The sequence below is a fragment of the Sander vitreus genome, chromosome 11 (genome assembly GCF_031162955.1).
Source record: "Sander vitreus isolate 19-12246 chromosome 11, sanVit1, whole genome shotgun sequence".
NCBI lineage: Eukaryota > Metazoa > Chordata > Actinopteri > Perciformes > Percidae > Sander > Sander vitreus.
Window position 1 is genome coordinate 8,961,389 of NC_135865.1, and position 13,328 is coordinate 8,974,716.

The following is a 13,328-nucleotide window of genomic DNA, read 5'->3' on the forward strand; positions in this document are numbered from 1 at the left end:
TTCCAACAAGGAGACCCAAAATGGGTATAATAACACGCTTGACACATTTTTTGTTGTATATTAATATTGGTTATTTCTTGTTGACTAAGCACAGAGATAAAGGCTCTCTGTGGTACCAGTCAAAGAGGAGACAGGCAGCTCTCTATGAATCTAATCATACAAGAGAAAAACCAACACAGTAATTGGAGAGGACCTAGCGGTGACCCAACATCAGTAATATTACAGACTTCAAAGAGTTGGAGGAAGATGTTAAGAGATCTTAAGAGAGATGTTAAGAGAAAAAGGCAATTTTAGCTGATTATTTCAAGCGTGCCCAATCTGATGAAGAGGAGAGTCAGTCAAGTGTGAATATGTCTGGTCTGAAATACAACAGCTGCCCTTGTCTGTTGGAGTGCCATCCGGCAGGGCTCTGACCTCAAGTTGACGTAAGGCCGTCAGCTGCGGTCATGAGGTCATGGGTTCAGAACCTAAGGTACTCACGGCTAAAAAATGGGACATGACAATATTTTTATGTTTTTTTGTTGTTTTTTTTAAACCCTGATGGAAAAAAAACTGATGGAGACAGCCACAAAGTTGATTATGAGAATTCCACAACGCAAGTCAAAGTCAAAAATCCATAGAACATGCAAGAGTTTTCATTTGTTAACAAGGGGCTGAATGCTTGCTCTTGGGGGGAATTGTTGGGTCTAGATCAGGGGTCTTCAACGTTTTTTAAGCCAAGGACCCCTTAACTGAGAAAGAGATGGATCAGGGACCCCCTACTACATATTTTATGAAATTAAGTTGCATTTTAAACTCTGCCTACAATAACGTGTAGGGCAGCCTAAAGCCTTTATACATACCACTTTAGTGCATAGAATACTAAGCTATTCCAATATTTCTTGGCATGACTTTATAAATCATGTTTTAATGTTAAAAATACATGTGGCACAGTGAATCCTCAGGATTAACTGTATCTGTGGGTGACTATCTTAGTGACTTACCTTACCTATGGGTCAGTAAGCCTATCATCAATGTGTTGTTTTTCTCACAAAAAGGCTGATTTATATTTGCTAATAATATGTTGGAAGTATGTTAAGACATTTTAATTTAATTTACTTTCCAAAAATTAACAATCATTTTGTAACCCCCCTGCAGTAACTCTGAGGACCCCCTAGGGGGCCAAGAAGATCTCTGGTCTAGACCTACTATACCTGTAAAGTGTCCCGAGGTAACTTCTGTTATGATTTGACACTATAAATTAAATTGAATTTATTTAAATTGAACAAATCCAAACAACTGTTTAATACAATTTGGTTAATGTTGATGCTTGTTTAGTGAGTTTATACCTGTGTAACAATTAGACAAATTACTCATTAAGGATTTGCCTGCATGGGTTATAGTAATACGTCAAGATCTTGGGAAATACGCTTAGTTGCCTTTTTGCCAGGAGCTGCAGTAGATAAGAAAATTGATAACCCTATCATATCTGTCCATTCAATATGAGGCTACAGAGCCAGGAGACTGACTAAAAACAGAGGGAAAGAGTTAGCCTAGCTCTGTCTACAAGTGCCTCGAAAGCTCACAATATCTTGTATGTATTGCTTTAACCCCAGGAAGTCCCTGTGTACAGATTTAACAAACATGAAATGTTAGTAGGCTTTAGAGTGCTTCTAGGCAACTTTTTTTTTACCTTTAGGTGTGTGCAAGGCTAGCTGTTCCCCTTGTTTCCAGTGTAGGCTAAGCTAAGCTGCCGGCTGTAGATTCATATTGAACAGGCAGATAAAAGACTGGTATTGATCTTCACATCTAATACTCAGCAAGAAGTGAATAAGTGTAGCTCCAAAAATGACGAACGATACTAGAAAATAGGGGGAAAAAAGAGACACAAAGATAATTATCAACACATTCCTCCCTCACTCACCTTGCTGCAGTATTTTGCCAAAGTACTTGTTGTGGCTAGTGCAGTTCCAGCGGCGGTACCTGAACTGGTACTGACACTCCCTGATGCCCAGCCTGGCTCCTTTGGCCACCTCACTGACAATCTCTGGCTGAGTCTGGCACAGCTCAGCCTGCTTTCCCGCCAGACGCTTCGCTTTCCTGCAAATGCTGTTGGGGTCCATCACCAGCGGACTGCCTACCGCCCTGGAAAGGTTTAAACAATGTTAGACGAGAGAACAATCTCTCAGCAATAACATGATAACAATAGCAAGTTGCTGCTTTTGCTTTTGGTCAGCAACACCTGTTAACTTAAGCGCTCAGTAAACAGTGTGGCTGTCCTCATCAGCAGCCGCAAACCAAATGCAAGCTGAGTTCTTCCTGTGGCTGCTAAGTCTGCCAAATATACCCACCACTTCTCAGCTGTGGCGACAATGTACTTCATGAATAGGCACGTGGGAGACAACAGAGCACAGAGTTTCCCAGAGGCATCTTAGCTCTGACGTCAGATTCACAAGTCTATATTGCTATTGGACTGCACTTGGGAGAATTGTGTGGTCCTCTCAAAGTTGGAAATGAAACAGTTGGAAGTCCCCTACTGTAACAGACAGGCCGTTTACAGTTGATCTTAATGCTAAGTTGATTTTGGTAAACCAGAAGGCAGACTTTCTAGATTTCCTGATGATACATCCTCTCTGGAGATTTTGTAGCAGTTAAGAACTTCACCACTTTAACCACAGATATCCCTTGAATCAGCGCTGCTAAAACAATTCCCAGATTAAGCCTGTCAAAATGGAAAAAGCACATATTATATTACTAAAAAGAACAAAAAAATTAATGTTTAAATGTGTAAATCAAGCGTGCCCCAAGTAGTGCAAATATTTAAAACATTTAAATTGATATACATACATCTTGTATGTGGACCCTGGACCTCCTCAATAGTTTTGACAGATGAGTGTACTGTATATAATAAAGATACATTGTTTATTCTAACTCTTAATGGGAAAGAGGGGCTTGGCTCTGCCACTTAGAAGCACTGCCAGCATCTGTGGCCACTTCAGTGGGATTACAGGAAAGTGGCTTTATGAGATGACTTTATTTCCATTATTTTTCTCTTCTCCTAGCCTTAGCTGTCCCTCACTCATACCCTCTATGCTGCTAACATTCAATTTCTGTTCTCACATCCCTATTTCATTTACTCCATCTCTCTCTTGACTCTTCTCCATCGTGGACTTTAAGTCACTGAATCTTAGCAGATGTGATCCATAACTTCAAGTTTTACCATGAAATAGCAGTCAGGAGGGTATGCATGACAGAGAGAGGGAGAGCAAAAGAGCAAGAGTGAGCAAAAGACTACCTCATAGGTTTTCATTCAGCCTTGTCCCTGTTAATCGCACCGCCTGATATCATTCATCTGCTTCGAGAGTTTGTTTTAAGAAGCAGAACAAACACTCTCACCAATCCCCTCTCCTGGCGGTCTGATACAGAGTAAGACATTTGCACTCACACACATGCATGCACATTCATCCTTTCACACTCAGTCCTTGTGTTATGGAATTTTTTTGTAACAAAGCTATTTATATCACAGATGAACATGTCAACACATGATTGAATGAAAACACCATTCACAGGGAATCTTGTGTCCGCCTCTTAGCCAATAACATCATGAAAAGGAAGATCCAGAGGCAAACTGCCCAACAACTGTTATCCCCCAGGACTTAAACATGTGATAATGGGGGACAACATGGATTATAGTTACAGTTTCCTTGTAATTCATTCTAATAATTCAACTCGTCTGAAGATTAGGGGGAGTAAAACTCCAGTATGAGCAATGATATCTGGTGTATAATGTGGAAATTGGCACATGAGCATGAATGCATCAGAGCATGCAATAACTGTCTACACAAACACACACACACACACACACACACACACATCTGTATGCACACTCCAGGGACACCCACTGCTGCATTCCTGCAATGATAAGTGTATTGACAACATCACTATGGAAACAATGCTGTATTTCTTAATACAGGTGTTCTGTGTGTACAATGTGTGCGGGAGTGTGTGTGTGAGTGTGTGTGTATTTTCCTCAAGTGTGTGTGTGTGTGTGCGTGTGGAAGTCACAGAGATAATGAAATCATACAGACAGTCTGTATGTGTTAATTAGCAGGTACAGGTACAGTACTTAGCAACGCACACGCCCTCTCAACAACCACTCATTATATATCCACTGCTATCAGGATGTGTGTGTGTGTGTGTGTGTGTGTGTGTGTGTGTGTGTGTGTGTGTGTGTGTGTGTGTGTGTGTGTGTGTGTTTGTGTGTGTGCATGTGTGTGTGTGTGTGTGTGTGTGTGTGTGTGTGTGTGTGTGTGTGTGTGTGTGTGTGTGTGTGTGAGAAAGAGAGAGAAACAGAGAGTGAGATGCATGCAAATGTATTTCTATACAGTTTGTGTAGATTGTTATGACTGTAAGGAAAATACTTTGTATTCTCTCGTTAGTGTGTCTGTGTGTGTGCTTGTGCGTGTGCACGTTCCAGGGGCAGAGCTGGGAAGCCAGCTCTGTCAGCAGCTCACAATAGCTAAGCCTGGTTTTTACAATGGGAGGTGTAGAGTTGTAAAACTATAGTGAATGTACTGGATGAAGTTTGGATGGATTCCTGGAAGTAAGAGCCAGAGACAGTTAAAGGGCTTTGACAACAAGAGAAAGGTTTCCTTATGATCTCCTTTAGCAGTGTGGACTGGTGAAAACAGATAAAGACAGATTGTTTCTCTGCCATATCAATCCGTTTAATTAATTTCAGAAGTATCTTTCTAAGACTGAGTTGCAAGGGGATACTGGAAACAATGGAGTAAGACATTGATTAGAGCAGAGAAACGGGCAATAGCAGATCTTAAAATAACTGGTTGAAGGCTAACCATATAGCTGACCTTTGTTAAAGACAGGGTTCTGTACAGATTAAAGAAGGTACAAAACTAAAAGTGTGAAACACCGTAGGATGAAATAATCTCTTCATTTTGGTTGAATGCTATCTTGTTAATCCCTTTAATATAAATTTAGAAACAGGGCATGGTGGGAATGTAGTCTCAATCGGAAAGTGAAGTGAACTGAGGTGGAAAAGCACATTGCTGGCGATATACCCAAAAATGGGGTGCAATAGTTGGATAAAAGGATGACAGTAAGTACCCAGCATTCTTGCCCTTGTATGGAGATCGGTACATAAAAGTGTGCATCCCTGCAAGGTTGAATAGGATATGGGAATAAGTCATTGTCGATTCCAAAAAGTGCATGTGGCAGGTTTGAAGAAATTAGTTTTTAACAAATTGATGAGCGCTAGGGTGGCTTAAGCATGTTTCAGTCTACTCTTCACTTCTCTTCTCTCTTTTGGTTTTAAGTAGCAGTAGTGGACAAAATGGTGCACTGAAGTAATGTCCATTACATATTTTACTGTATACTATATGCTATTGTTGGCCTGACACAAATCCTACTAGAAATACGGTATCTAATGTTTGTCTCCTGCTCTGTGGCCCTTTGCAGCCTCAATGAAGCTTTTAAAAATACACTCTCCTGCCTCAATATAAAAATAAAAGTGACCCTCTTAAAGCTCAAATACTCATAATGGAATGATTTAAGTGGATGCATACATACACACAGATGCAGTTTGCATGCAAAATCCCACATGCACACATGCACATTTATCCAAGCAGACTTGAAGAATAAACTACAAAGCCAGACAGTAATTAGATCCTCTTCATGCAAAGTGCCACTGTCATTTATGATACAGATAACTCAGTCATTGTCAGGGGCTTTAAGGAAACACTGTCTTGCATGAATAGCTCTTCATGATGATAAAGTCCCAAAACAGAGATAGGGGCTCATACAGTAAGAGATAAAACAAGACAAAGCAACAAAAATACCCAAATCAAAAGCCCTGATAGCAGGACTGTTTGCGCTGCTACCACCTGCGACAAGTTAACAGCTAGTCCAATCCAAGCCTTTGCCTTGTGGTTGCTTGTATTGCTTGAAAAAGCTACATAAGCTCATATCAGTGACATGTTTTTACATTTGTTTCTGTTTTTCATAATGTGGCTGTAAATTTGGAAAAAAGAAAAGGTTTCTTATTCAGTTTTCTGAGCACAGAGGTGGGTCAGACAGAGATTAATCATTGCTGCTCAGAGCAACCTCAGGTTTCATTAAGGATCTCACGGCACCATAGATAAAGTGCTGTGTCTTTTTTTTTTTTCTTTTTTTTTCACTCCGCCCACGATTGAGTGAATTTCATCCCTCCTTAATCCCTCAAGTATGCTGGAGATGAAGACAGTCACGACAAGCGCTAGTCTGAGACACCAGTGTGAGAGAGAAAAAGAAACGGGTCAAAGAGAAACCGTTAAAGAGAGAGCGTTGAGATCTAATCAAAACACATGTGTCCGGTGTCCCAAACAAAAAATGAAAAATGGATGTGAACTAATTCAGCACCTTGCCAGTGTCCCTGTGAGTACAGTGTGAGAGGGTCTGTGTGCCCTCAATAATTGCTTTCCTGACCCTGCAGTCTGCGACACGTCGATCACTTTCAAACATGCTTGATCATGTTGTTTTTGCTGATGTAAAACAAGGTTAAAAACAATAAAGTTTGTCTCAATAAAACGTTTCAGCACTCATAATTTGTATTGCACCCAATTCCAATAGCAGCAATGAAGTGTGACCAATGGGAAACCAACACCACCAAAACAATTTCACAAAAAAAAACATTCACAAGTTTGTGCTGTTGTAACAATTTGGTACGGTGGCAAACCCAACAGCAGTGATAGCCAAAAAACACAAATTGTCCACGAATGGAGATGAAAAGTATGTGGGGGTCAGCAATATCTATGAAATATGGAAAGTGCCACACCCTGGCTCAAGGGAAGAACAGAGAGGAGAGTACAACATATGGCGATGATGTTTACTAAAGATTTATTTAGCAAAATATAAGTAAAACAATGATTATATGACCATATAAATCATCATACATCGATAGTGTTTTGTGTGTTTGAATGTGTGTAGTTAAGTGTAACGAACAGAAAGAGTAACCACAAGGAAAAACCTAACCCATACAACAAACCATCGGCCCAGGGTGAGAGAGAGAAACTGACTGAATCCACCAGCTTATATAGCTGAGCAGCAGCAGGCACAGGTGATAGTCAGTGATGCACTTCCTTCTTCCCTCATAAAAGGGAATGACATCCCAAACAGGAAGTCAAGAGGGCTGAAATGCCAAGTTTATATGAAGGCTGGTGCTTTTTGTACCACACGTATCTAAAGACAAGTATGACTGAGAGAAGTAGCGTACATCAGTACATAGCTATCTACAAACTAAAAGCAAGTAAACTCATACTAACTAGAGATGCTTTCTCCACAGTGCATTCCAGGATGGACAAAAAACATGCTCTGGTTTATTGGCATATCTTTAAAGCTTTAGTGTGTAACTTGTTGATATTAATTAACGTAAGCTACATTCAAGCCATTGCCAAATGAGTTGCTACAAAGCTAATTAAGACTAACTGCTCCACACAACTCTCTCTGTATTTCTGAGTCGTCTGGTGACTTTCCCGCGCACAAGCTTGAGTAAAGATAATTACCTCTTCTGAGGAGTCCGTCATGTTTTTTTAATCCTCCGTGTCCCCCATTGGCTACTAGCAGCCGTGTGGAGGAGGGGTGGGGGCTAGTGCGCGGTCACGAAAAGGCTGTTTCATGTGGACGCACTGTCATTACTTAGAATTCCTCTGTTCAAAAGTTGTTTTAATCGTGCAACAGAAAACTCAGATTGGACAGATAGTCTAGCTAGCTGTCTGGATTTACCCTGCAGAGATCTGAGGAGCAGTTAACCATAGTCCTCATGAATCCAGTTTAGTTGAGTTTAGAATGCCAACACAAAGAAAATGGAAGGTGATGGACATCCGGCCGAAATGAGGGACATCTGGCATAATTTTAAGCGGCACGTGAACAATGCCGGAAATGAAACGTCGTCGATGTAGACTAACCGATCATTAACTGTTAACCGACAAGCAGGCAACTGTGTCCCAGCTCATCGGTCCGGGAGGCTCGGACATACTTTTCCTATTCAGCAATGATGTAGCGTGTTGTTGTGACACATGCAGCCACTTTTCCAGTATGGAACCGCTTGCACATCCGCGCCACCGGTACAAGTCTGCAGCTGTTCGAGCCTGTCTCCACTGCATCAAAGTTTACACTAGCAAGTTAACTAACACTTGAGAAATAGGTTGTATAGCGTTTTTCTTTTATCATGCAATTCACTTTTTTTAATTACTTTAAAAAGTTTTTTGTTGGATCAGTGGTAGAGCAGGCACACATATACTGAGAGGTTTATGCCTCGATGCAGAGGTCCAGGGTTCGAATTTCACCTGTGACAAATTTCCTGCATGTCTTCCCCCTTTCTCACCTAGCTGTCCTATCAAAGTTTAAAGGTGGAAAAGCATACAAAAAAAGATTTGTACAATATTGTTTTAACTGTTTAGAGTAGTGAGTATTAATTGGTAAAAAATATTATTATCGAATAAACTGTTAAACGCTTAATCGACATCCCTAATACTAAGCTTTGCTTACTATGAGTAACATAATTGTGCCAATAATGACGTTTGCTGCAGCATCACGGTCATCCCAGTCTTTAAATAAATGTTTTGAAATGGAATTATGCATTATATATGTTGTCATCTTCATTGTTACACATTTTTACAACCGAATGTCAGAGGCCACAAATAAAAGCAAACTGTAAGTGATTAATTTGTCAAATTTTAAGCTATAATATTGCTTGTTCACCATTTCAGGCAGTTTGACAAATGAGAGCAGATAAGAAAACTGTGATTAGACTGCAACTCCAACTTTACACATGAATCTGAAACACATCAAAACCTGTAACATTGCAAGCTTCAATGTTACGTTTACATTTCAAGCTGGTTTCTACCAACCCCAAAACTGTGAGAACAGTGGTTGCCCCTCTTTGTCGAATTGTAGAGCCAATTTGACATTTCTTGGACCATTTCTACCCTCTGCCCTGTATATTTCTGACACTGGAACATATTTAAAGTATACTGACCACAAAATCCCAAAATGCATGCATACGCAACAACGCAGAAACACACACACACACACACACACACACACACACACACACACACACACACACATAAACACATTTAATTCAGTTCTCTCCCTGATGCCAAACCCACATCGTCATTTAATCTTTATCTGTACCCATCTCCCTGGTCCTGATTAGACATCTAGTTTTTCAGACCAGGAGTGGAGTGGACAAGATAAGATCTGTTACAATGAAACTCTCCTCTGGTGATGATGGAGGTTTGTGTGTGTGAACGTGACAGTATGTGCATTTATTTTCCCATAACTTGAATGAATGAGTGCATACGTACATCTCTGATTGCATGTTAAACAGATTAACCAGGATCCACTGGTCGGACATGTATTTGGACTGACACACACATAAACAGAGAAAGCTAAAACACACACACACACACACACACACACACACACATACACAGACAAATGGAGTGTGTGCACCTGTAGGCCTGTGGCACGCTCCAGGCGGGCTGCCCGCCAAACTGGGGCTGTAACACACACACATAGAGCAAAGTTGGCCCTGCTAAGCACTGCAGTCAAAAGCAGTATATGAGAGCAAAGGCATTCCTCACTCCTCTGAGTCTCTGAGCTGTGCTCTCTGCTCTCAGGCCAAATGATTAGAGTGCTCTAATCATCAGAGGCTCTGAAAGGACAGCTATCTCCCCGCATTTCATCTCTCTCACTCTCCGTCTATCACTGCAGCTCTCTCTCTCTTTTCCTTCAGCGACAACCTATCTGTATGATAGGTATTTTCCTTCAAAAGACAAGTATGGCTAAAGACATACACAGACACTGAAGAGGAGCGAGCATGAGACAGAGAAAGAGACATGTAGTGATGGTATGTCCAGCAGCTTTCAACAGAGAGCATCATTGTCCTGGCAGACTGGGGAGCAACCCACAGGTGTGGTTTCACCCTAGCTGCACCACAGTCGGCCACTGTGTGTGTATGAGCGTGTGAATCTGTGCGTGAATGCGTGCACATGTGTGTCTGTGCGAGTGAGTGTGCAAGTGAGCCAGTTAACAAGTGAGTGAGTGAAAGAAGATGACAATGTATGTCAGTGGGGATAAAAAGGAAGATTCCTTTTCCACGACAGCTTGATTTAAAATAAATCTCCTAAATCCTGTAGAATGTCCTGCCATGACATGAGCATTACAGCGATTGAATACATTTTAACACAAGGAGCTACTTAGTCAGAGCTTCTTACAACTTCAGCTTAATAAATTACAATGTATCACTTGTGTTTTATTTCTTGTTGATCACAATTGACAACTTAAAAACTAAATATGGTACCGTATACATCTTCTATACTGGTATTTTTTTAATTTACCCTTTTCTTTTTGAGGTGCATTCAGCCCTGGTAGATGGTTTTTCTAGATTTAGCCCAAATACACTTATTGTTTGAAGGCAATGTAAATGACTGACCCCTGTAGGGACATTATTTTTCACTCTTTCCCTCCACAGCTGGGTCACAGCACAGCTACAGACCTGCTACACCTCTCTGGCTAGAAGTGACTTTGTCAATATCATGCCCTCCATCCACACTGAAGCGGCCGGAAAAATCCGGTCTGACCTGCAAAGGGAAAGCTGAGCTTTTGGAAAACGATCACAAAGTTGCGATCATAAAATAGCGATTTAGCGTTGCAGTGTATGAATTTTTTTTGAACTGTGGCATTTAAGTGTGGATTTAGATCTTTATTAAAACATCCTGAGAACACGTGTGTGTATGCATGCCATTCATACATGTGAAGTGCATTTTCTTGATCAGTGCCACCCCAGAAGGTAACAAGCTTTCCAACAGGGGAGCTTGAAGATACAGTATGTCCTCCACCTTATGGTCTGTCAGCATGCAATGTTAACCCCACATTTACAACAGGACGAGAGGTCACCTTGAATCAGTAATTTAACATATTTATCAAATCAGTAATATCATTTAAGGCAAAGGGGAGCAGGTCATTTTTTTCCATTCCATCCATATCCAATACATTCTGTAAATACTGATGGAAAGTATTCATTTTTCTAAACAATAGTCATTCTCTGTAAGTTTAATAAATCCCCACAGGTTACCTGCGCTCACCTCACATCTATAATGATTGCATGTGAAGTGACAGAATAATGGAAAAGTTCCCCGTTCAGAGACACGTCTGAAGCTGCAGTCCATCTGCCAGTCATACAAGGACATTCTGTAGACTTACACAGCCTCTGTGACACTACAACCCACACTGACCTTGACTGGGCTGTGAATGAACAGTGGGAGGATTCGCTGGGGAAAAAAATCACAAAGCTTCACATTCAAACACTGCCGCTTTACAGAAGTGTGTGTGTGTGTGTGTGTGTGTGTGTGTGCATAGAAATATTGGATGTTGTCTGATGAAAAACTGCACACAAGACAGTGAAGCTCTACACAGACACACGGACAGAGACCCACATAGAAAATATGTTATCAGTAGATCTGCAGGGTCTATCTGTCTGTCTGTCTGTCTGTCTGTCTGTCACACACCTAGTGGAGTTGAGTCTATATGGATTGTTTTATGATGACATATCCACTGCGCCTAGAGGGCCACCTGACATTCCTGACTCTGAACCCCCACCACACACACACACACACACACACACACACAAACAAACACACACCACCTCCACCAATCTCCCTGTCCTCTCTCCTCCATGTATCACTGCAGGCATTGGGCAGCAGACACCTTTCTCACCACCCAGTTTTTCTGTCTCTTTGTCCTACACCCTGTTCTCATTGAGACATATTTTGACTTGAGGGTGATTTTTTTTTATCATCTTTAGCTTTGTTTCTTTCAATATTATATTATATGAAAAGCATAAAAAGAATGAAGTCTGAATAATTGTTTGATTAGGCTATATGTGTCTGGAAACACTCTTAAATAGATAAATCTATTTGCTATTTAATTTGATATTTATCTATTTGATCTATTTTTATGGATTGCAGTCTTGAATATGATGGTCGTATTTGTCTTTGGACCAGACTCCCAAGATTCCCAGCTATCCTGTGTAATTAGGTGATAAGCCGGTAAACTGAATGATGGTGCTGCTGTGGGTAAATATAGAAAACATGATGACGCCCCATGTTTGTGCGCCGGAATCAAATAGTCAGGTGAGATTAATTTAAATCCCAGGTTGACACGAGACAGAGAAACATAAAACACGTGCTAAATAACAGAGCACTTACCACCAGAGTCCGATGATATTGACCGGACAGAGCAAGATAAAGAACAGGGCCAGCTGGATCCGTGATAGACGAACCGTCATGGTGAACGCAGCAAATCCTCGAGGAGATTCCACAGCAAAAAATTAAATTACTGACGAGCTCAGCCAACACCGAGTTGGATGATTTCTTAAATGCATAGGAGGTTCTCGTTTTCTGACGGTACACTCAACAAAAGCTCACTGGAAACTGTCTGTCAACAAGAGCGCAAAAAGTTCCTCATCCAACTCCTCTTCTCTGGGGCGCATCTTAATGCGCAACAAAGTTGGTCAAGAGGCTACTGAAGAGATGTCCGCTTTTAAAGGTGTGGTTAACCTCTTCATTGTCGTTCTGCTCTATCTGTCGCAGCGCATTGCAGGCTTTCAAAACGGTCTGACGAGAAACGAGAAGTGACTCCAAGCGGTAAAGTCCTCTCTGCCTGCGAAACAGCGCACGGTAGTTGTGAGGACACTCGGAGTCTCGCCACTCTTTGGGGGGATATTTATAAGAGTGAAATGATATTAAAGAAAAAGAAAAGCAGTGCTGAGTTGATACGAAAAAATAAAATCTTGGTCTTTAGGGTGCTGCTGGATGTTGGCCGTTCTCTACGCACTGATGAACTTGGGGAAGTAATTTTCGGTGCGCACCGGCTGCAGGTAGAGGCGTCTGTGTGCCACAGTCTGGTCGATGTGTTTTCTTTGGACGATAAAGGGAGGAAAAAATGCGCTCGTCTTCTTCCACCTTGGTGTGACGTCGCTCCGGGCGAAGCGAAACCCTAGCTGTCACTCAGAAAGGGAGAGAGAAAGAAGCTGCAATTAGCTTCAGGAGGACCCGGCTGAGAGCAGAGAGGGGGTAAACACACACATACACACACACACACACACACACACACACACACACACACACACACACACACACAGACCTGTCATACAGTGTGTTTACGGTGGACCCGAAATCAGAGCTTATGGAATGAGGTGATGTCAGCACCGGTGTGGTGGTACCTTTCTGATATCTGTGCCAACAGACTGGCACGTTCTAAAGTCAACTGGGTGGGTGTCTTGTCTTTTC

At 41.5% G+C, this 13,328-nt stretch overlaps 1 protein-coding gene across 1 annotated transcript in view; it reads right to left on the reverse strand.

Annotated features, from left to right (window-relative positions):
* Positions 1-13,083, reverse strand: part of wnt6b (wingless-type MMTV integration site family, member 6b) — a 28,336-nt gene extending 15,253 nt beyond the window's left edge. The window contains exons 1-2 of the mRNA XM_078261544.1: positions 12,246-13,083; positions 1,904-2,124 (exon numbers count right to left, since the gene is read on the reverse strand). Of these exons, the coding sequence (XP_078117670.1) occupies positions 1,904-2,124; positions 12,246-12,325 (301 nt within the window). The 5' untranslated portion in view covers positions 12,326-13,083. The remainder of the gene's footprint in view (positions 1-1,903; positions 2,125-12,245) is intronic.
* Positions 13,084-13,328: the final 245 nt, after the last annotated feature.